The following is a 24,385-nucleotide window of genomic DNA, read 5'->3' on the forward strand; positions in this document are numbered from 1 at the left end:
CCTGAGGTACATAGATACAAAACTCCTCAACAAAATATCAGCAAACCAAACTCAACAATACATTAAAAGATCATACACCATGATCAAGTCGCTTTACTCCAGGGATGCAAGGATAGTTCAATATTGACAAGTCAATCAAAGGGATACATCACATTAACAAAATGAAAGATAAAAATTATATGATCATCTCAACAGATGCAAAAAAGTATTTGACAAAATTTGACATCCATTTATGATTAAAACTTCTCAACAAAGTGGATATAGAGTGAATGTACCTCCACATAATAAAGGCCATATATGACAAACCCAATGCTAATATTATTGTCAATGACGAAAAGCTGAAAACTTTTCCTCTAAGATCAGGAACAAGACAAGGAGCCCCACCCTCCCCACTTTTATACAACGTAGTATTGGAAATCCTAGCCACAGCAATTAGGCAAGGAAAAAAAATAAAGTTTACTGAAATAGGAAAAGAAAAAGTAAAACATTCACTATTTGCAGATGACATGATCCTATATAGAGAGAACCCTAAAGATTCCACCAAAAAAGTCATTAGGACTAATGAATGCGTTCTATAAAGTTGCAGGATACAAGATTAATATAAAAAATCTGTTGTGTTTCTAATAACAAAATAACTAATAACTAATAACAAAACATCAGAGAAATCAAGAAAACAATCCTATTTATAATTGCATCAAAAAGAATAAATATTTACAAGTAAACTTAACCAAGGAGGTAAAAGACCTATACGTAGAAAACTTTAAGACATTAAGAAAGAAATTGAGGGGCGCCTGGGTGGCACAGTGGTTACGCGTCTGCCTTCGGCTCAGGGCGTGGTCCCGGCGTTCTGGGATCGAGCCCCACATCAGGCTCCTCCGCTATGAGCCTGCTTCTTCCTCTCCCACTCCCCCTGCTTGTGTTCCCTCTCTCGCTGGCTGTCTCTATCTCTGTCGAATAAATAAATAAAATCTTTAAAAAAAAAAAAAAGAAATTGAGAAAGACACAAATAATGCAAAGATATTTTTGTGTTCACGGATTAGAAGAATTAATATTGTTAAAATGTCCACACTACCCCAAACAATCTACTCAATGCAATTCCCATCAAAATTCCAATAGTGTTTTTCATAGAATTAGAACAAATAATTCTAAAATTTGTGTGGAACCACAAAGCCCCTCAATAGCCAAAGCAATCTTGAGAAAGAACAAAGGTAGAGTTATCACGCGCCCAGATTTCAAACTATACTACAAAGCTATAGTAATCAAAACAGTACTGTATTGGTATTCAAACAGACACACAAACCACTGGACCAGAATCAGGAGCCCAGAAATAAACCCACATCTATATGGTCAATTAATATATGGCAAAGGAGGGAAGAATATACAATGGGGAAAGGACAGTCTCTTCAATAAATGGTGTTGGGAAAACTGGACAGCCACATGCAAAAGAACAAAACTGGACCACTATTTTACACCATACCCAAAAATAAACTCAAAATGGATTATTATTTTTTTAATTTATTTTAGAGAGGTAGAGAGAGGAGGAGGGGCAGAGGAAGAAGGAGAGAGAGAATCTCAAGCAGGCTCCACACCCAGTGCAGAGCCCCAACGTGGGGCTCAATCTCAGGACCCTGAGATCATGACTTGAGCCAAAATCAAGAGTTGGAAGCTTAACCAACTGAGCCGCTCCTGTGCCCCTAAACTCAAAATGGATTAAACACTTGAATGTAAGACCTGAAACCGTAAAACCCCTAGAAGAAAACACAGGCAATAAGCTCCTTGATATCAATCTTATCAATGTTTTTTTCAATCTGACTCCAAAGGCAAGGGGAACAAAAGCAAAAATAAACAAAACAAATGGGACTACATCAACCCAAAAAGCTTCTGCACAGAGAAGGAAACCATCAACCAAATGAAAAGGCAACCTATATATTCAATAAGGGGTTAATATCCAAATACACAAAGAACAACAACTTAATAACAAAAACCAAACAAGCCAGTTTAAAAACGGGCAGAGGATCTGAATAGACATTCTTCCAAAGAAGACATACAGATGGGGGCGCCTGGGTGGCTCAGTCACAAGCGTCTGCCTTTAGCTCAGGTCATGATCCCAGGGTCCTGGGATGGAGTCCTTCATTGGGCTCCCTGTTTGGCATGAAGCCTGCTTTTCCCTCTCTCACTCCCCCTGCTTGGGTTCCCTCTCTGTCTGTCTCTCTCCCTGTCAAATAAATAAATAAAACCTTAAAAAAAAAAAAAAAGACATACAGATGGCCAACAGGTACATGAAAAGATGTTCAATATCACTAATTGTCAGGGAAATGCAAATCAAAACCACAATGAGGTATCACCTTCCACCTGTCGGAATGGCTAGTATCAAAAGGATAAGAAATAACAAGTGTTAGCAAGGATGTGAAGAAAAGGGAACCCCTGTGCTCTGCTGGTGGTTACATATATTGGTACATGACTACAGAAACAATATGGAGGCTCCTCAAAAAATTAAAAATAGAACTACCACATGATCCAATAATTCCACTTCTGGGTATTATCTAAAGAAAATGAAAACACTAATCCACAAAGATGTAAGCACCCCTATGTCCACTGCAGCATTATTTACAATAACCAAGATATGGAAACAATCTAAGGGTCCAACAACAGATGAACGGATAAAGATGTGGCCTGCGTGTGTGTGTGTGTGTGTGTGTGTGTGTGTGTGTGTGTATGCAATGGAATATTACTCAACGATAAAAAGAATAAAATCTTGCCATTTGTAACAACACAGATGGATCTTGAGAGTTATTTTAAGTGAAATAAGTCAGACACAGACAAATACTGCATGATTTCACTTGTATGTAGAATCTGAAAAACAAAACAAACAAACACAGCCCAGATACAGAGAACAGACTGGTAGGTGCCAGAGGTGAAAGGGGTTGGTGGGTGTGAAAAAGATCAAGGGAACCAGAAGTACAAATTTCCAGTTGTAAAATAAATAAGTCATGAGGATCTAATGTGAGCATACAGAAAGTAATCGGTATTACTGTATTAAATTTGTATGGTGACAGATGGTAACTAGACTTATTAAGGTGATCATTTCACCATGTATACAAAAGTTAAATCACTGTGTTGTACACCCGAAACTAATTTTTAAATTAGGTAGATTTATAAGTAACATGGAAATAAGTCCACAATGTAATTAGTTTAGGAAAACGTTATTAAAAGAGGGATGCCTGGGTGGCTCAGTTGGTTAAGTGTCTGCCTTTGACTCAGGTCATGATCCCGGGGTCCTGGAACCAAGTCCTACATGGGGCTCCCTGCTCAGCAAGGAGCCTGCTTCTCCCTCCACCTGCAGCTCCCCCTGCTTGTGCGCTCTCTCACTCTCTCTCTGAGAAATAAATAAAATCTTTAAAATAAAATTGTATTAGTTATTAACTTTTTTAAAAAAGAAATTGTTATTAAAATATATATGATACTATGCCATTTTTGTCCTAAATAATGGTAAGTATGCATTAAGGAGAAAAACTGGAGGGTTAGAGACTCAACTGTTACTCTTTTTTTTTTTTTCCAAGATTTTATTTATTTATTTGACACAGAGAGAGAGAGAACATGAGCACAAGCAGGGGGAGCAGCAGGCAGAGGGAGAGGGAGAAGCAGCAGGATCCCTGCAGAGCAGGGAGCCCCAAGCAGGGCTCGATCCCAGGACCCTGGGATCACAACCTAAGCCAAAGGCAGATGTTTAACTGAGACACCAGGAGCCCCAAATGTTGCTTTTCCAAGGAGATAAGGTCATTGCTCTACCTTTCTACCTTACATACTTCTGCATTATCAGAATTCTGGTTTTTTTACAAAGCATATACAACTTTTCTATTTAGAACAAAATGAAAATAGTTCTCTTTTCAATTATTTAATGAATTAAGTGCCTAACATACCTACCTACACCCACCACGTAAAACGAGCCTCTGTACACACTGTTTTACTAGCTGCAGAGTGCAGCAGCTATGAATTGAGTATAAATTATGTCTAATTTGTTTAAGTGAGTCTCCATTACTGGATATTTAGATTGTTTCCAAATTTTTGCTACTAGTAGGAGAATTTAGATGGAAATCCATGTGGCTAAGTATTTGCACATATTCTTAATGTTTCTTTAGAATAAACTCCTAGAAGTGGAAGGGTAGCCACAAGATATGGACACATCTAAGGACTTTTGACCCATGTTGCAAAATTATCATACAAAATGTCAATGCCAATTTACTTTCCAAACTATAATGTGGCGGGGTCGGGGGGTAGAGTTTTCCCTTTAGTAATTCTCAATATTTAGTAATATTCAGGCTTGAATATTACTATCTTTTCTCCAATTTTTAACAATTTGTTAAGCGAAATGACATTTTTTTTAGTTTGTATTTCTTTAATTACTAAGGAAAATGACATGATTCATATTCGCTTATCTGCTATGTGTTACTACTGTGTGATCTGCTGGTTGGTATCTCTTGCCTGCTTTTCTACTAGGATTTTCTTTCTGATGTGTAAGAATTCTTCATATATTAGCCCCTTGTCATTAAGGCTATTAATGTCATTTGTCTTTTAGTTTTGGTTTGGGTTTTATGTTCAGAAACTTTTTAAAAAAGATTTATTTATTTTAGAGTGAGAGAGAGTAGGGAGGAGGGGCAGAGAGGAGGGAGAGAATCCCACGCAGACTCCCCACTGAGTGCAGAGCCTGCGGTGGGGCTCGATCTCACAACCCTGAGATCATGACCTGAGCTGAAATCAAGAGTCAGACATTTAACTGACTGAGCCACCCAGGTGCCCCTGTTCAGAAACTTTTAATTGGTATTTATTTTTAGAACAATAAAACGTACTTTGAAGTCCAAATTACTGACTTGTAAATGGGCATTTGAAATATAACTGCTGGAAATATAACCCTGTCTACTAGCTACTTTACCGTTGGTTTTCACAGCTTTCCAGCACGAAAGCTCCTTGAAGGCACAAGTCATGACATTTCTTGAACCCTCCCTGGCAACCAGCACACAGCCCAGAACAGAGCAGAACTTCAAATGTTGGAGATGAAAACAATACTATGTCTGGGATTTGCTTTGAAACAGTCCAGTTCGAGGTGGGAGATGAAAACAAGGCAGAAATGAAACAGAATTGACCACACGTTAGAAACTGTTGAAGCTGGGTAACAGGTACAGGGAGTTCATTACACTATTATTTCTTTTTGTATATTCCAAGATTTCTGTAATCGAAAGGATTTTTTTTTTCTTTTTTTCCCTTTCTTTCTTTAAAAAAATTTTTTTTTCGTGTATGGATTGGCCACCAGCATCACGGTGGGAACTTCTGGAATAACAATGGTGGTGAATATACATTACACACACATCAAGCCCACTTTTATAGGCTAGAGAAGTCAAAAGCCCAGGCCTTGAAATTAGGTAGGCCTAGGTACAAACCCTTTCTACTGTAGTGACCTTGAACCAGTGATTCAACCTCTCTGAAACTTAGTTTTTCTTTATAAATAAGGGTATTAGTAACTATGTCGGAGGGTTCCAGTGAAGATTAGCGGGTGTAAAACTCACTGCCTCGCACCAAGTAGCACTCAGCAGAGTAGCCATCGTTACTACTCAGTGATGCGCCAGCTTGATGAGCTCCAGCCAACATTTCCTGGTGGTGTTAGTCCAATACTCTTCCACCACAGCTGGGCTTTCAGTGAATCGGTTTGGGCACCAGACAACTGCTTGGCAGAGGACTTGGCAGAACAGATGTCAGGAATGTTCCTGACACCCAGAAGAGAAAACAGATAAGGCCCTTGGGAAGGACAAAGCACTTAACTCCCAACCTGACTCAGCAGGTCCCGGGAGAGCCTGAACTCCCCATTGCAAGGATGTAATCAAGAACAAGAGTGATGAAGTCCTTACAACAGCGGGTCTTTCAAAACTTTGACCAAACACCATCATCGCCTGGGGAGCTTAAAATAACACAATGTCTGGGACCCACTCCCAGCATTTGGGGTATAGACGAGATATCAAGGTTTTTCAAAGTCACGAAGTGCGTGTGACCTAATGCGCACCACCCTGCTGTGTGGGGTGGGGTGGGGGCTGGGGGGGAAGGGGACAGGGCAAACAAAGAAGAGAACAGAGACCACCGCATCCCACATGAACCGCATTAAAACCAGCCCACTCATGTGGTCCCAAGCTGTGTCCCATCCCAAACAAATCCAGTCCTATTAGGGTCCCCTTGCTCCCTCCATAAACTTCAAGAGGACATTACTGTGTAATAATTCACAGGGCTAAAATATGGTAATAATATCAGGATGCGTGCCTATCAATATTCTAAAGAATATATTAAAGTAACACAGCTGCTCTCTGGATGTTGGTCTTACGAAACAAAACAAAAAAGTCCAGCTAAGGGACAGTGGAGGCTGGGGGAGGGAGAAAGCATTCTGTCCCACAGCCTTCGGGCAGCCTGTCCCTGTTACTGAAGCACACTCAAAGACGCAGCCTCCTTTCATGAAGTAATTGTAGCATCTTTGATCAAGGCAAAAAGCACCTCCATTTCAATCACCGTAATGGGGACGAGCGGGCTGTCGGCCGCCTGGCTGCCCCCGTCACGGTGAGCCAGCCTCGGGCCTGCAGACATAGGACGGTGCTTGGCGTGTCAAACAAATGAAGGGGTCCTTGACTGTCTATCCAACCTTTGCTGAACTTCAGGGGCCCCCTCATGTAGCAATTCTGCCCGGATTAATCTGGAAGCTCCTTTCCCGGCAAACACCACCTGGTCCGGACCGGCCTCACCAAAACCAAAGCTGGCCAGCCGCTGCATGTCACGAGGCGGCAAACACTTCCGAACCAGGAGGGCAGGAGTCAACCTTCTCACAAGCAACACACCCGGGACGACGCAATCGTAGAGAAAGGGAAAAATCATGACCATGAACCTCGCCTCCTCCCTACGACCGCTACGCCCATTCTCCGCCCCAAACTAAGTGGAGGGAGGTCTGATTTTCTCCCCTACATGTGCGTTCTCAGCGTGAATTTGCAGTTTTGAATACATATACAAACATCACCTGCCTTCTTTTCACCAGAATACATAATAAATGAAAAATTAAGGAGGGGGAGGTTCAACAAAAGGTTTTACTTTCCTTAAGCGACATCACCCATAACATCTTGGGAAGACATGAGTGTAGCACCAGAGAAGCTATGGGGATAATGCTGAAGAAATGCAGGATATTTAAACAGCACCCATGTGTTCAAGTGTTGTACATGCGTGAACGTATTTAAATCCTCACCACAGCCCCATGAGGTAAGCTACAGTAATACTCATTAATAACCGTCATAACAGTAGTAACATATGATAATATATATAATGTATTGACTATGGTTAGGTATGATAATGATGGCGATCATAATCTCCACTTTTCACGTGAGGACACGGAGGCCCAGAGAAGCTCAATGACTCACCTGAGATTGGGGGCTGGGACTCACCCCCCTCCCCCCACCCCCGGGGCAGGGTAGCTTCAGGATCCTAACGAGAGCTGGGGCAGGAGGCCGTCTTCTTGCAGTCCACGCCTCAGAGCCTCCTTGGAAGCTGCCGGTGTGGGGCACAGCAGAACACAGACGACGGAGGGCTTGGGAGCTGGAGGGGGTCTGAGTTTGAATCCCAGCCCTGCCCCACCCTGTCCCTGTAAGTGGGGATAACAACACCTACCTCACAGGCTTGTGGCGAGGCTTTAGTGAGAGAAAATGAATAAAAGTGCCTCTTGCATTGTCGGCAGCCAAGGTCACTTTAACCCAGAAGCACTCAATCCTGGCTGAACATTTGAATCAGCTGGGAACTTTAAAAAATATGACGCCCAAACCCTTCCCCACCACCTCTCCGCATTTCCACCCCAAAGAGTGGTCCGTCTGAAATCAGCAATCCCCAGGCCCAGCCCCAAAAAGAAACCAAAGGCCAGCCTGTACCCTCTGCTCCCTTGATTCCGAATGACGGGGAAGCTTTTCAACCTCTGAAGCCTCGCTTCCAGCCCTAAGGTAGTAGGACTCCTCCAAATGCTGCTGTATTCTCCAAAGGGAGAAGCAGGCACCAGGACCACCCCCAACCCTGTGGCTGATTCACCCTTGTCCAGTGACCCTCCCTACGTCCACCCGGACAACACCTTCATCCAGCTGCCTCCTACCCCCGCCCAGACCACATCCCCCATCCAGCCGAAAAGCTTTATGAAGGAGTGCCCTATCGTCCCGTGCTGCCTATGTTTTAGAAGTAGTGGTGCCAACATCAACACAGCCAACATTACTTTTACACAAGCACTAACCAGAAGACCATGCAGGATGAGAGGTGGGACCCCCTGAAAAGCAGTTGTTAAACCTGAGTGCATGCATGCACATACATGTGTGTGCGTGTATACACACACACGCACGCTCCAAGAATCACGTTACAATGTGTATTCAAAGGGAGCACTGCTTCGTTCAAGGACTAGGGGTAGGAAGAAGGGGAGTGCAGAAGGGGTAGAAATAAACACTGAAGGGATTACCAGGGTTGCCCATGGAAACTGGCAGGGATAAGAAAAATAATCAGCCTGCATTTGACAGAAGAGAATAATGGAGACAGCCAGCGGGGAGGACGGGGACCAAGCAATGCCAGTTTCCTGGCTCAGACTTCCATGCCCCTTTTCAGGACCCACTGCCAGCTGGCAAGGGATGGCATGGAGGGCCCAGGAGGGGGAATGCAGGCACCAGAAGGTAGCACAGAGGGGTGTCAAAGAACCCTCAGCAGTTTCCCAGAAAGCAATGGCTCTGAGGGGCCCTCCCACTCTCAAGCACCTCCCCTCGGCCTCAGTCCAGGAAATGGGCCTGAGAGACTTGGCCAAGGCCTCACCTGGGTAAAGGAGCCATCCTCGCTGCACTCCGGGACAAACACCGCCTCCTGGGGCTTCTTGGCTTGCTCTAGGGCCTGAGCCCGCTCCAGGCGACACTTGCTCTGGCCAGCGTCTATAAGAAGAGAGGAGGGGCCGTTTCACACTTCGCTTGAATCCACTCTGGAGCCATGAGACAAAATGGCTGCCCAGTACTGAGACAAAACCTCTCTGCTGGTGGGTGAGCCCCCACGCCGCCAGCTGGCTTTTCCAACAACACAAAGTCCTGGCTGGTCAGCGCTGCTCAGCCTCACCTTACTCTTACGGCTTTTCTTAGAAAAGTTAGGGAGGCGCATTTATACCAGATTCTGCTTATTGTAACAACTCCCAAGGACCCTTAGCCCCTCCCCCAGGGGGGGGGAAGTCCCACCTGTATTCTGTTTCACTGGGTTTACTGAAAAAACTTGCAAGCCCAAGGGGTCTCAAAGATGTTTTAGAGTTCAAGAATTGCAAGAACTTTCTTTGGAAGATCCGAATCTCTAGGGCAGCCTGCTTAGTCTCACATAATTCCTACAACAGCTCTAAACAGCCCAGGGATCGCAAACGCAAATATCTACAGGGCAGAGGAAAGTGATAGAAATTTGGGGAGCTGGACCGGGTGCACAAAGAACGGCATTCAGCGTGGAGAGACCACAACTGGAGAACAGGCCCCCCCTTTAAAGGAGGAAGCTGCCTCTCAGGTCTAGCCATGTGTTTCCCTGCGGGAGGGAACACAGACCTAATATTACCAGAGCTTCCAATTATTTATGAGAAGTACAAAAATCCAGATTTTAATGTTGAATCTCTCCATTTTTAAATGTTGTCTCAAATGTTTTTAATATTTTTAAACAAGTGAGCAGCCCAAACAAAATACATCTATTGGCCAACAGTTTGGAAGCCCTCCCTATTCAGGAGCCAACAATAATGTCTTGCCATTTTAAGCATCTCCATTTACAAAAATAAAAAATAAAAATAAATAGCTCTAGCCAGATAGCAGCACATCTCTCTAAGCCCTAGCCTGGTGGCAGTATTGGCAAGACAGAACAGTGCTCATTCCTAGGGCAGGCCCGTTCTCCTTCCCCTATTCCCCAGTGGAAGGGGTGGAGGGAGAGCAGCCAACACAAGGAACGGACTCATTCTGAGCCTCCCTGACATCGGACAGCGCCCCATGCAGGGCACACTGGCGCCTGGGAGCCTCGTGCCCGCTGAGCGGATGTGCACACACTCACCTTTGCATCTGCCGCGATGTACCACGCCCAGGGTCGGGTCTCTGCACTTGGCTCGCTGGTACTCGCACATGGACTCATAGGACCTGCCGTCGGAGGCACAGATGGGTTTGGGCGGAGTCCTGGAGCAGTGGAGGTTGCACTGAGGGTCACGGTCGCTTATGAGGAACTAGGTTGGAGAAAAGTGAAAGGGTGTCAAGGTTACTTTTGCAAGAAAAGTAGGGGTGAGACCATGTCTCACAATACTGGTTTGCCTGGGGGAGCAAGTCCAGAATAAACCCAAAGTTATTATACCCTCGAAGCGGAAGGGAACTGAGCCGCCACAAAGTCTAACCAAGGAAAGCATCCTGTGCTAAGTGATTCACAGGCAGGATCTCCTTAATCCTCGCAACAGCCCTGGGAAATAGGAACTATTTGTTTTGCAGATAAAGAAACTCCAGCCAGAAAGAGGTAACGCTTCCAGCGTTACACAGCTGTAAGTGATGCATCTGAACCTAGATCAGTCAGAAATCAAATCAAAGCTTTCACCACCAGGATATTCAGCCTCTCCGTCCTTGCACGTGGCCGCATGACCCCTGTTTGGGTACTTCCCCAAATCAGGGGCTCACTAGCAACCTCTACATTCCATCTTTGGAGAGTTCCATTTGTTAGAAAGTAGTTTGGAGACTCAACTCCATCACCCTTCAATTTCTGCCCACTGCTCTTTGGCAGAATACAAGTGATTTTCTATGAGAAAGGGATTTCCTGATTTAAAAAGATAATAATAATCAGATTGGGAAATACTGAGTTAAACAGGTTTCTTTACTGCAGGACTTCTCAGATATCTTTGGTACGTTCTGACGCATGGTGATAGCAGCAAATTGTGTGCTACTCCTCCCACTGAGCTAATTCCCTCCCCTTGAATCTGGACTAGCCTCAGTCATTTGACCGATAACATGCTGTGGAAATGAAATGACTTCTGAGCTTTACAGTTTCCTCCCAGGCCTCTTGCAACACTCACCGTGAGGGAACTCGGCCACCATGCAGAAGCCTAACAGCCCTGAGACCGCCACACTATGAGGAAGCCCAAGCCAGCATGTGACAGAACCATGGGCAGATGGTTTGCGAGCCCGGTTTGCGGGCTCCTCCAAGCCCAAACTCCCAGCCTACGACCCAGCCAGAGAAAACCCAGGCACAGACACCAGTGAGTGAAGAAGCCATTCGATGAGTCCACCCCCCACTATCATGATTGCAGCTACCAGATAAAAATAAGTTGGCCAACAGATTGCCTGAGACACCCCAAGTGAGAATCACCCAGCTGAGCCCAGTCAACCCATGGTCCTGTAAGGGATAGTAATAAATTGTTGTGCTAAGCCATCGAGTTTTATGGTAGCTTATCACACAGCAAGAGATAAGCAGATCAAGGGCCACCTAGAATGAAGCATCTCCCACTTATTTGACCATGAACCCTTTTATCTGTGAACCCGTGCTAGCAACCATAGGATGCAGCTGGAAAACACTTTGGATCATACAATAATCCATGAGTTTCTGCTGAATAACCCATGATTAGACTGCATGGGCCTTAAGAGCTGGATCCACTCTCATCCATCCCTAAATAGCAGAACTCTAGGCCCACTCAAGGCTCCCTCCCAGGGCCAGTTGACAGAATGCATGTCCCACAATAACGCACGCCAGTGTCACGAGCACACTTCAGCCATTGGTGATACTAGAGTTGACTGAATAATCACGCCAAGCTCACAGGGTTTAGGGAAGGTGTGAATACAACCCCTGTTTCAGATGTATCTTGAGGCCCTTTGTGCAGAGCAAATAAATGAGACCTTGACTCTTTTCCAGAACAGCAGAGGGAGTTAGGAGACAGCATCACTCCCTTCAAGGGAGCACTAGGAACACCCCCCACCCCATACTGGCCAAATTCTCAGACAGTCCAAGCCCGTCCACTAGCACACAGACTGCCTCCCAACTATAAAACCAGTCCCTCCTGCTACCCTGACCTCATGCCTGGGTGCTGGCTGCTCAGCACAGGGAGGGAGCAGCTGAGGGCTAACACCATGCCAGCCTCCTCAGGATGGACCATGCAACTTGTCTTCCCTGCGACCCTCAGGGCTCCCACACGCACGGGTCCAACCTGAGTCCTGCCCAAGCCCAGAGGGAAATGTCCTGATAGAGTCTCATAATAAAGTCTAGTGTTCTGGGATCGAAACCAATACTATAGAGAGCCATAGCCAGAGGAAGCTCCCTGCCTCCCAGGCTGCCACACAGAGGGAGGAGTTTAAGGTCCCAAGATGGCAGGCGGGGGTGGTATCCGCCACACCTCAACCCTGCATGGGATCCCTGGCCTCACTCTCCTCAGGTTGCCCCTGCTTTAAACCCTAGAGTGGTGTCCCACCATCCCTCCCCCCCCCCCCCCCCCCCGCCCCTGGCCTCAGCTCTTACAGCCTCATCCCCACCGTGCTCACCACTGCTCAGGGACACTGGCCTGCTTTCCGTTTCCCAAATAAGCTATATTTGCTCCTCCCTCCAGGCCTTTGGACACACTGTTCCTTCTCCCTCCCCTCCCACCCCTACTTCAGATTTTGGCTCATATCATCTCTTTTGGGAAGCTTTCCTCAACTCTCATAGATGAGCATGGGTCCCCTATAATAACCTCTTGCACCTTGCTTTTCCTTCACGGCACTTAACACAGTTTGCGATGATGTATGATCTGATTAACAATGGAATCCCCAACTCTGAACCCTGCAAAGGCAAGGAGAATGTCTATCTTGCCTGTGAATGCATCCCCAGCATCTAGAACAAAGCTGGGGCACTTGAGCATTTGAAGGATGAATGGGCTCTTGTAGCCGCATCTCCCACACGGCGTTGCCTCCAAACCAGCGGGTGCAATGCGACAGGCCTGGCCTTGCAGGCTCCCGCCACCCCAGGAGATCACTGGGCCACGCCCCCACCCCAGTGCGCTGATCTTCCCCCGTGCCCCCTGCATTACAAGGTGGGCAGAGGTAGTCCACAGCTTCCTGCCCTGGCTCCATCTCAAAATTTAAGTGGTCTCTGAGTTTGAGAGGTGGGTCTTTTCTCTCCTACCCCACCCAGACCCCTCTGCCACTACCGGCCTCCCGGCCTACGACCGACTGTACACCATGGAAAACTTGGAACCAAAGGTCCAGCTAAATGAGGTAGGCTTGGGAAGCCCTGGCCACAGGCTCCTGAATGGGCACAGGACACAGGTGGCTGCAACCAGCAAAGCTGGCCTCAAACGTCTCTCTTCCTCCCTCTGTGTGGCCCTCCCAGACCCATTCCTAACCTGTCTGCAGCCTAGAAATGCAGCCGGACCTGGCTCTGTAATTCTGCCTGGTGAAGAGCCAGCCCCCAGCCAAAGGGTGGCATTAGTATCCTCCCATCCAGGCTTCCAGAACAAACTGTGATCCCAAGACTGTCTGAGAGCAGGTCAAGGCTCTACTGTTATCACACAACTATCTTCACCTGTGGACCCACGTGCTTACCTGAAGTGACACCTGCTCGTAAGACCTGCTTTGTTAGGTTATTTTGCCATGGGAATCAGCAAGGGCTAAGGAGAAACATGACCTTTTTTTCTCACAGTCAGACAAGGACAGAACTATCTCTACATTCTTTTTTCCTTTTTTTAAGTAGGCTCCACACTTAGCACTGAGCCCAACATGAAGCTTGAACTCACGACCCTGAGATCAAGACCTGAGCTGAGACCAAGAGTCAGACACTTAACCGACTCAGCCACCCAGGTGCCCCAAAACTATCTGTATCTTCTAATGCCTGGGAAAACCAAGGAACTCATCCTTGGTCACACAGGGATTTGGGTAGCCAGATCTTAAATCTGAAGAGCAGTAATAATAAAAGCTGATAATTAGGTATCACTTATGATATGTTAACTAATTTAACCCTATGAGGCAGGGTAAGTTACAGTCCTCATTTTACAGATGAGGAAACCAAAGCCCGGTTTGCGGGCTCCTCCAAGCCCAAATGTGTGAGTGTTGGATCTGACACCCACAGCCTGGCTCAGAGCTCTGCTTCCAATGACACTAAAACTGCCGTTTTCATTATTACAGAGCAAGGCTGCAAGTAGGAGCTCTGACCCAGTTGCAAAACTGGATTCTCGAAGTCAAAAACATTTACCAAGAGCCTACTGTGTGCCAGCCGCCAACCGCTAAAGACCCAGACAGACAGGCCTGCCTTCCGGGCACTTGAAGCCTACCGGGAGAAGCTCCTCACAGGGTCCTCATTCACCTTAAAAAGCAGGGATCGAAAAAGACAAAGTGTCTTTTCAAACTCAAGGAGATTGCCCTGTTCTCTCTTCCTCAGCTCACGGGAGAGGAGAGCTGTGGGCGTCACCGTGGCATTGAACTACAAGCCATAAATTTGGTTTGGAAATGGCTAGCTCTGGGCCAACAGAGACGCTACGGCAGCTGTGCCAGAGACCAGCTTAATGACTGGGGGAACATTCTGTCTGCAAATAGACAGGTTAAAGAGCTTCAGAAGAAGCCTCACCTACCCCAACACATGGAGATCCTTCCCACCTCCACAAGGGCTCCCAAAAGGTTCCATCTAGAAATTACTGGTCCCTGAGGCCAAGTAAAAAAGTTCCGAGACAGCATGGGGCCATGGCTAAAAGACTGTCTTCCACCGTCTGTGGTGTCTCATTTCCATCTGTTTTAGGAACTGTGTGTATTTGTGGTTGTTTAAAAAAAAAAAAAAAAAAAGGCAATGAGTTCTATAAAATAGACTTTTAATAGGACGACTATGCCCTAATATGATCACCCAAACCTCCAGGGCCGGAGGGATTACGTTGGGTCCCCAAACACTGCTTATTCAGCCATCCATTCATCTACTTTTGTCTTCAACAAGCCAGTACTATGCGCCCAGCACTGCACGAGGCCTGGCAGGCAGAACACAGCCACGCAGTCCTGCCCCCACTGGGCCTGCACTCTAGGGTGGAGACAAGAGAGCAGATGGTGGCCATACAGCAAGGGAAGAGGATACTGCAGGACCGAGAGAGGATTTAATCCTAGGGACTCTGCGACGCTAACCGCCACACAGCCCAACAGAGCTTTGTGCGACGACAAACATGTACTATATCCGTGCTGTCTAACACAGTGGCCACAAACCACATGTGGCTATTATGCACTAGCAGGTAGCTAATGCAACTGAGGACCTAAATTTTTAGTTGCACTTAATTTTAGTTAACTTAAATGTGCATAGCCACGTGTGGCTAGGGGCTGCCATATTCAAGAGCACAGCTACAGAGGGGGAGGGAGAGGGGCTCATCCTCCCTGGAGCTTCTCCTAGTTGAGCCAAGCTAAGACTCCTTGGACCACAGCAAAAAAGAAGCAGAGCCTGAGGATAATCTCCGCACTTTGAAGCTGGACGTGAAATCAGTTCATTACTTACTGATCAAGAGCACCACACCCCAGGAGCTCCACAAGCTACCTGAAGTCACAAAGGTGGCTTTTCCCTGTCTTCTGTGGGTGTCAGGAGCTCAGGCTACAAGTCCCAAGTGCCAGCCTGTGGCCTGGATCAGTTCTCTCGGCACACAGACCGAACTCAGAATCTGAGTCACCCTGGGGGAACCTGAACCCCCAAGCCACAGACATCTGTTGTGGACTCAAGAGCAGCCACGGTTGAAAGAAGGTTTCGGTGTTGGGCGGGTGCAAGCTGTCTCCCCAGCAAGACAAAGCACAAATCATTTCCCTTGGGGGGGCAGGGAGAGCATAGTATTTTCATAAAAGTCCTCACATACATTCCCTTCCTTCTTCCTGACCAAAAGACAACAAAAACAAAACAATTATGCTAAATATGATTGTGTAATACGGAAACCAAACAAAAAGGGCCAGGACAATTGTGACTTTGCAATCATCGGCTACTCCTACCCTCTCTCCTTGGGGAGTGAACGATTCCAAAGCAAACACACATTAGTTTGTGCTCTGCTCACATTTGTAAAGTTGGACAAACACTTGAAATACACGTAAACAATCCATCCTTCCTGGTGCAAAAGTAAGCTACCAACTGGGGACTGTCTTCTCCATAGAGAAGATGGAGGTAGACTCAATCAGGGTCAGACCAACAACGCCTTCTGTCCGAAATGCACGCATGCCCATCTTAGCCTTCAGGCTCTCGCAGAGGAGAATGCAAACCCTGCCACAGCTTTTGCACGGAGAGGCCACTCTAGGACCACAAGCCGTGTTAGGTTTGACTGACTGCCAGGTTTCCATGACAATATAGGGAACAGCAGAGGCAGCCTAAGGTTCCATCTAGGAGATGTTCGATCCTTTATAGTATGGAATTGGCTTTGCAGTCTTAACCTCCACCTGTACCATGCTGATTTAACTCGTATCTGAAATTCGAAATCGGCATTTTCCTGGTAACATGCATATCTCTCTGCTTTCCCGAGGTGTAGAAGAGGGGGCGGGAGCCGTACTACACAAGCAGGACGGTGGTCCAGCCACTGGGCTTAGAAACGTGACGGCTGCAGTTTAGAGTGGCAAGGGGCATTCCCCTTTATGATATCAGGTTCAAAACTCACAGGCCAAACTCAACTGATCTGAGGTTTCTCTTTAATAAAGAGAGTGTGTGTGCATAACACAGCTTCAGCTACACCCTTCAAATATTTTTGCTTTGCTTATCTGTTGCTGCAAAGCAAACCGTCCCCATCCTTGGTGGCTTTAAACAACTAATCATTTCTCTCAAGTCCATGGGCTGGCTGGGCTCCGCTGGAATGTTCTTCTGCTGTACGTGGTGTGAACTGCGGTAGGACACTTGGGCCGCGCTCCGCTGGCACAGCCCCTGTGGCGTCACTCACTGGTGCGTCCGTCGGGGCATCTGAAATAACTAGGCAGGGCCGGCGGGGCCTCTCTCTCCTCGTTTACCTGAGATGATTTCATTCAGTCCTTTATCTTGCTGCCTAGATGGACCGCCAACCTTTCCTCCCCATTCCAGCTCCAGTTCCACACTGCGCTGACGTCATCATCCCAAAGAGCAAATGTTTTCATGTTTAAACACCACTGTTACTTAGCTCCTTGGAGCTCCTGAGGCATCGTGTTCGTACTTCCACCCACACCGTCCACACACGGCATCGTCATTTGTGTGTGCATACGTGTGTGAAGGACCGCCTCGCCCCTCCTCATGTGAGCAGGGCCTGACACAGGGCCTGACCTACAGCAGCGGCTCAGTACAGCTTTGAGGATGAACGGGGTGACTGTCCAACCTTACCGAAAATATAGCCTGGATAAAAGAAGCTCCTTTTTTTTTTTTTTAATCATGTACTGTGAAAAGAGATACTCTTTGTCCAACCACTACCAAAAGCTTAAAACTCTCAAACACATAGAGTAATGTAAGCTGTTTGTTCTTTTCTTTCCTTTTAAGGAACATCTATTAGATAAGGAAAGCCATACATTAAACACGGCATTTTTCTCTTGACAAAGGAAAAGAAATCACGAAGACATTGAAGGGAATGTCCCGGAGTGGCTGAGACAGGACCCGTATACCCACGGCAGATATCATCATTAAGTAGCCAAGTGAGACCGGCCCAGTGGGAATCCTCCTCACACAGCCCCCCAGAAGCCCTCCCCCTACCCTGCACATAAGTCGCCCCCTCCAGAAGGTAGGCAGTAATCTGAGAGGCCTGGGCTTGCTGTGCCTGAAATGAGTATGCGTCAAGGTAGAAAACTCTGGATCATTTGACAGCCCATGTGATTTGCGCTCCGGTTTTTCTTGCAGCTACCATATACACACACTTGACTAAGAACAACTGCCAGATGATAAAATGGTATAAATAATCCATTTATGATATGTCGGGTTTTTGACACCCTGAGTTCACTTTTCCACAGAATTAACATTGTAAGTCACGGCGAGTCTCCCGGCCCAAGTTGCAAATGCCTACGTGGAAGGAGTGGGGAGGGGAGTGATCCGTCCCCGTGTGCCTGCTGTGCAGCTGATGAGCGCAGTAACGGCCCCTCACGCCCGGGCCCCCAGCTGGGCAGAAATGGTTCTCCCCACCCCACCGCTCCTTCCTGCCTCAGGACTCGCTGGCTCTTCTCCCTGGACTGTGCCCCAACCTCAGACCTCCTATTCATCCTTCCAATCTCAGTGACTTCCCAGACGGGTACCGGCTTCTACTTTCTGCTGTGGTCTGTGTCACAATTGTAATTCAATGACCAGCAGTTGAATTGTGCATTTCTTGCCCAGACTCTGAGATCTGGGTGCCACACGGCTGGATCCCTGGTGCCCAGCAGGGGTCTTGCCCATAGTGGGCACTCAAGAGATACTGATCCACTGAGCAAGGAGGCAGCCGGGGCCCAGCCAGGTCAAGCTAGTAAGTGGCAGAGCGCTCATTATGTCTGCCTCTAAAGGGCCAGACTTCCTACCGCATGTCATTGCCTCCTGTAGCACGGGAGAGAGCACGGAGCCGAGGCAGGCTGGGGGCAGAGGGGCCCTGCTGTGAGCTCTGGCCGCAGTGGCCAGGGTCTCCGGCGGTGGCCCCTTGGTGGGCAGGAGAGGAGAAGGGTCTGCATGGCAAAGCAAGCTTTCCTAAGGGAGGGATATTTTTCCCATCATGTTTGTAAGTCAAAGTCCAGCTCAAGTTCTTAGAACTCAGGCACTACAAAGTGTTTCTGGGAGGTAAGTCTGCTGTTGAAAGGAGAAAAAAGCCACTCCTGGAGCCAGTGCCTGGAACAAACAGGAGAGAAGTGCATTCCAGACGTCTAGCTGTAGCTCAGCCTCTGACGCTCCAACCAGGGAACGCGCCTCTTGTCTTGTCGCTTGCTTCACCAGCTGCAAAACCGGACTTTGGTCTTTTTCCCCTGGGGGGCCTGCGTCTTTGGGAACGAAGAGCAATCTCACATTAAAACGTCACTCACCCACCCGCTATCTCATCCATCATCTGCCTGGAAAATCCACATCCCTATTCCTGCCAGCTCGCTCTCACCCTTCCCTGACCCCACCACCACTGCATTTACACAGGTGCAAAGGAGGGTCTCGATCTGGCGGCTTCAGAGTGGGGCGCGAGAAGATGGAGGAGGGGAGATAAGGGAGGTCAAAGGGAAGGGGAGGTCTCCAGCCTCAGTGGTGTCTGCTCTTCTTCGACACACCTTCACCGCGGGGCCTGACAACAGCACGCCCCCCGATTAAAGGGCTTTTCACGCTGCTGAGGGAAAGCAGACGTCCCCCTCCAGCTGTTCGGCAGCTGGAACCACTTCTGTTGTTTTAGCCAGGAGAGGCCTGACCTTTGTCACCCGGCCCCCTCCCCAAGGGAGGAATTTAGTGGTCACCCCACCGCATCTACCCAGCTTCCCCCCTCCGCTGTGCCCCCCACAGCTATGGGGATGACCCGTCAGGACCCAGGGGAGAAGGTTGTCTTAGGCCAGGTGCCACTGTGGGGTACAGGAAGGGACGGGTTTGACAAAGCAGCCGGGACCCTTGGTCCAAAGAGGCACTAACAAGCCTGCAAAGGTAGGGCTGACTGAGACGCCGGCAGTTCGCACAGACCCGTCCACACCCCGTGCATGCCCCCCGCCCCTCTCCGAGACAGGCGGTGCAGATAAAGTGTGGGTTAGGGTCCACGTTATCAAATTTCAAAAAAAAGGGAAGTATGATTGTAAGTGAAAGAAGCCAGATTCAAAAAGCCACATACTGCATGACTCCATTTATATGACATTCTGGAAAAGGCAAAACTATTCAGATATCAGTGATCGCCTGGGATTGGAGGGAGGAGGAGAAGCGTGAGAGAACGGGGGTGGGGAGAAAATTCTCTATCTGGGTTATGTTGGTGGTCATACAACTACATAAACATTAAAAATCATAAAAGTATACACCTAAACAATTATACTGTGAGTAAATCATACTCCATAACCTAAAATAACCACAAAACTAAAGAAAAATAATGCCAAAGCATGTTTGTTTTGAATGGCCATCGGGCCTCTCATAGGCAGTCGGAGAGGTTTCTGGAGATTTCTCTGCCCCCTCCCTCAATTACCAGGCATTGTACTGGATGCAATGGGGGTTATGAAAGAAAGCAAGAGCAAAGGCCCTGCCCCCCCAAAGCTGAGCTAACTGCAAGGCTCACAGGTATACAGTTGGCTCCACGGGGCTGCATTTGCAACACCAGCAACCAGGAAGCAAAGCCTAAGTCACAGACCATTTGAAAATGGGATGCCAAGAAGTCCAAGATGTGGTATAGCTAACTCTTTAAAAAAGAGAGAGGGAAAAGAGGAGAGGAGAGAAAAGAAAGGAAAAAGAGGCATCTGTTCAGCAAAGAATTACTGAGCACCTATTATGCTCCTGGGCTCTGCCGAGTGCTGAGGACAGAGCAGCTGCCCCCTCTTCTGTGGGGTCAGAGTAAGAAGTCCATGCAGACTAGAAGGATCCAGGAGGATTTCTTAGAGAAGGGGCCATCAAGGGCATTATAACGGATTTCCACAACAGGGAGGAATATCAGAAAGACATCCTAAGCAACACAGAAGCAAACTAGTTTTTAATTTTATTTTTTTTAGATTTTATTTATTTATTTGAGAGAGAGCGAGCTAGCAATCGAGAGAACACAAGCAGGGAGGAGGGGCAGAGGGAGAGGAGAAGCAGGCTCCCCGCTGAGCAGGGAGCCCACCCCGCTGCGCTCCATCCCAGGAACCTGGGATTACGACCTAAGGCGAAGGCAGGCGCTTAACCAACTGAGCCACCCAGGCGCCTCGCAAACTTTTTTTAAGGATAGATTTGGAATGACGTCGTTTAGGGAGAAATAAGGCTCTAGGTCCAGGTTCGGGGAAAGAACATGGAGGGTCTTGAATAGTCCCAGTTCTTTCTCTCTTTCTCTCTCTCTCTCTCTCTCTCTCTCTCTCTTTTTTTTCAAAGAATTGGAAGCCAGTGAAGGAAGTAAAAGACAAGGTCCGACCTGAGCTATGGAAATCCCTGCCAAGGGTACGAAGGACCACAGAGACTGATCAGGAAGTTACGAGAGCCGCCTGCAGCAGCAAGGGAGAAGAAGGGGCCTGCGGGGGCCAGGAAAGTGGCCGGGTAGGATGGCTGGACGAGCTAAAAACGCCAAGAACCAAACAGCTGTCTGTCGGGAGGGGGACTGCTGCCCGCAGGGGGGCCGTCTGTGAACGCCATCACAGTCCTGCTGGACTCCCACAAAGTGAGGAAGGGACACAGGGGGTGCCACAAGCAGGTGTGTTGGCAAGGAAGAAGAAATGGAGGGTGAGTGAAGGCAAAAATATCTTCTTGAATGCGTGGAGTCCCTTACAGCTTAAAAACCGTTTCGGTGTTGGCCCTCCTTGGTCACCAACGGGGTGTCAGCATCTCAGGGGCGAACAGTATTTATGTTAGTTTCCTGCTTGCAGTCTGCGGCACAACCGACTAGCCAGCAGAACTCGTGCAGCGACGGCGTGGACAGTCACTTGCGCACCCCCCACCCTCAGCCCCCGCCAGCGTAAATAAAAACTCTGTTACTCCAAATCAAATAAACACAGCATTCCCCAGGACCCAGGACCCAGGACCCAGATTTTTTCAATTCTCCCAGCCCACAAGCAGTGGGGAAAAAGTAAGTAAAGGTTAAGTTGATGGTTAACAAGAAGCAACAAACCGGTCTTGTATTTGGAATGTACCCAAGAGATGGTGGGTTACAAGACAGAAGTCAGACTTGGACGCAAAGCCAAGAAGACAGGGAAGGAGTTCTGAAGTGCCTGTGTGGTTTTAGCTGCCAGCCCTTCATCCCAGTGACACACACATCTGGTAGTAAGGATCTGCTACGTTAGCACTATCTCTCCACCTGGCAGGAACAATTTATTATGCCAAGGCTAGTGGCTCCTTGCGAGGTTTTCCTGAACATTCTCACAGGCTCTGCCCAGTGACATGCGCCAAGTTTTCACTGGGTGTTGCTATGAACGGAACTATCTAACATGTCACTGAACATGCTGGCCAGTGGCAGTGGGACCCAGACATGACTCCGGCACACCCTCGCCCTGCCTCACCATACTCTGTCCCACTGTCCCTAGTAGCCTTTTATGCCCAGGAATATGTGACGTGTGTTTTACAACCCAGGGAATGAGTGAGGAGATTGGTCAGGATCGGGGCTACCGACTATGGGGGTGGTGGGTGGCTGGGGTTGGTCCCGATATAGCTGGGTGTTGGGCAGCGACAGAGCCCCTCTGGTTGGAAGGACAAGGTCCCAAACAGAATTGTTTTCACAGTAGACTAGATGGGATTCTGGGCAAAGTGGGAGGTACAGAATCTGAAACGAATGTTCAAGAGACTCGGGATCCCTTTGAGAGATTCTAGGCATGCACAGAGCCGCTCGAGGGCCTAGGTGACAAAGAGACACAGAAACAAGGCAGGTCTTTCCCCCACCTCTGCATGAAACCCAGCCCAGCTCTGGCAACTGAATCAACAGCTTTGGCAGCAACTGCAGAGAGTTCCATTGGCACAGACTGGTGTTCTCATGGTGGGCACTGCCAGCAATGAAGTTCCTCCGGGCAAAGGGGAAAATCATGGCTAATTTGTGGAAATATTTAAAGCAGCCCAATGCTGTTGGAGCAGATGAGGGTCTTGAAGTCATTGCAGTTTGAGAGTAAAGGTGGTGCCATTTTGTAATCACAGACAGAAGAGGTTTGGAAATACCAGTTGTAAGAACAGACACGAATGGGAGTGAAGTCTACTTAGCAGGCTATGGCTTAGCACTGCATATGGTTGTCAGGCTCCCAGGCTGGTCAACAACATGCCTCAGTAGCTCATAATGTGGCAGAAACAAAGCTCCCAACACTTGGTCCAGAGCAGGGTGGAGAGTTTGTGGTGGGTGGGAGTTGGAGAGCCCTCCCAAAAAAGAGCTAGTCAACTGAATCTGTTCACGCTGAGGTATGAGTATGTCCACTGTATGGATGCCTGTACGTGCATGTGTGCAAATGCACACATGGAAGTAGCTTCTGGGAGGCGCAATCACTAGCTTTGGTTCAAGAGTCTAGCATCAAGCACGTTGGATGAAGAAAGCTGCTAGCTAAGTTATTTGAATACTGAACTTAGAGTGACATGCAACCATTTACGTTTATCTATTACATAATTTTAGCTTCATTTCACGGTCTCTAACTTTCAAGAAATTTTGGAGACTTGTCTAATCCAGTGTATTATTATCTCCCATCTTTGTGCCATTCATGGATTTAATAAGCACATCTCTGTCTTCACCCAATACATTCATCATATTAGACATGACCATTAGCAAACAGATCCTGAATACTCCCCAGAGACTGACCTTCATTTATTCACTCGATAAGTATTTATCAAGGGCCTCTAGGGTGCTGCTCATGCTCTATTCTGTTACCCAGGTGGTGATTAAACCAGTGAGATCACATTAAGATAACTCAGTAAGCAAAATAGTTATGATTCGTGCAACAGAAAAAAATCCAGAAATATAACTAGATACACTGAGTTTATAAAAAAAAAGGTGTTAATTCAAATCATTGAGGGAAATATGAATTATTTAATAAGTGGTAGTGTAGAGATAATTAGTAACCATCTGGGGAAAAATAATCCTCAATAATTTTATGGTTTATTTTTACAGTTTTATTTTACAGTTAATTTTTCCTTTATCAGTCTGTGAATTCTAGTCTGAGTACTGTTACGTTTTCACCTTTAACATTACAACTTTGCCTTATAGTTTTGCATTCCCTGATTTGAAAAGTACTTCAAATATACCATAATGTGTTTTCATTTCAAAAAAAAAAAAAGCAAAGCAACAGCACTGGTAGTCTATTTCCCTCTCCTTGTGGATTTGCCTTGCACTCTCAGATGTAAGTCCTTCCACATGACAGTATGTTCCCCAAAGGAAGGGAATGGAGACCCTATTTAGTGAGCCCTGCCACCACCCACAGAAGTCATGAGCAGACACTCTTAGTCCCTCCTACAACAGGCCAGTTGTGCCAGGTGAGCCCCCCGACACCCTGCAGTGTGCTTCCTTCACCACCCCTCATACAGACAGCCCCTCAGCATCCTAGCTGGTGGAGAAGCCCACAAGCCTCCTTTAGGACTGACCCACTTCACCCGAAAAACAGACACTCGTGCTGGCCAAGTCTCCTTTCTCATCCTGCCAGAGGGCTGCCTTTTGCCCTCACAAGACCACTACTTGGGATTCTTGGTGCTGCTGCTATTAGTTTCCTGACTTTAGGAGGCATGTGTCCACTCACGTATGTGGCGGTGAGTCCTCTGACTCTCACCACTGACTGCTCTCATTATCAACACCAGCCCCAGCCCACCCAAGATAAAAGACTTCCACAAAAAGTCTAAACATGGG

General features: G+C 47.4%; 1 protein-coding gene across 3 annotated transcripts in view; it reads right to left on the bottom strand.

Moving 5' to 3' along the window:
- The window catches only part of SMOC1 (SPARC related modular calcium binding 1), a 151,242-nt gene that overhangs the window by 71,968 nt on the left and 54,889 nt on the right, over positions 1 to 24,385 (bottom strand). For all 3 annotated transcript variants that reach the window (XM_040641718.1, XM_040641717.1, XM_040641720.1), the window contains exons 2-3: positions 10,099 to 10,264; positions 8,854 to 8,966 (exon numbers count right to left, since the gene is read on the bottom strand). In XM_040641718.1, coding sequence (XP_040497652.1) covers positions 8,854 to 8,966; positions 10,099 to 10,264 — 279 coding nt within the window. The remainder of the gene's footprint in view (positions 1 to 8,853; positions 8,967 to 10,098; positions 10,265 to 24,385) is intronic.

The sequence above is a fragment of the Ursus maritimus genome, unplaced genomic scaffold, assembly GCF_017311325.1.
Source record: "Ursus maritimus isolate PB19 unplaced genomic scaffold, ASM1731132v1 scaffold_25, whole genome shotgun sequence".
NCBI lineage: Eukaryota > Metazoa > Chordata > Mammalia > Carnivora > Ursidae > Ursus > Ursus maritimus.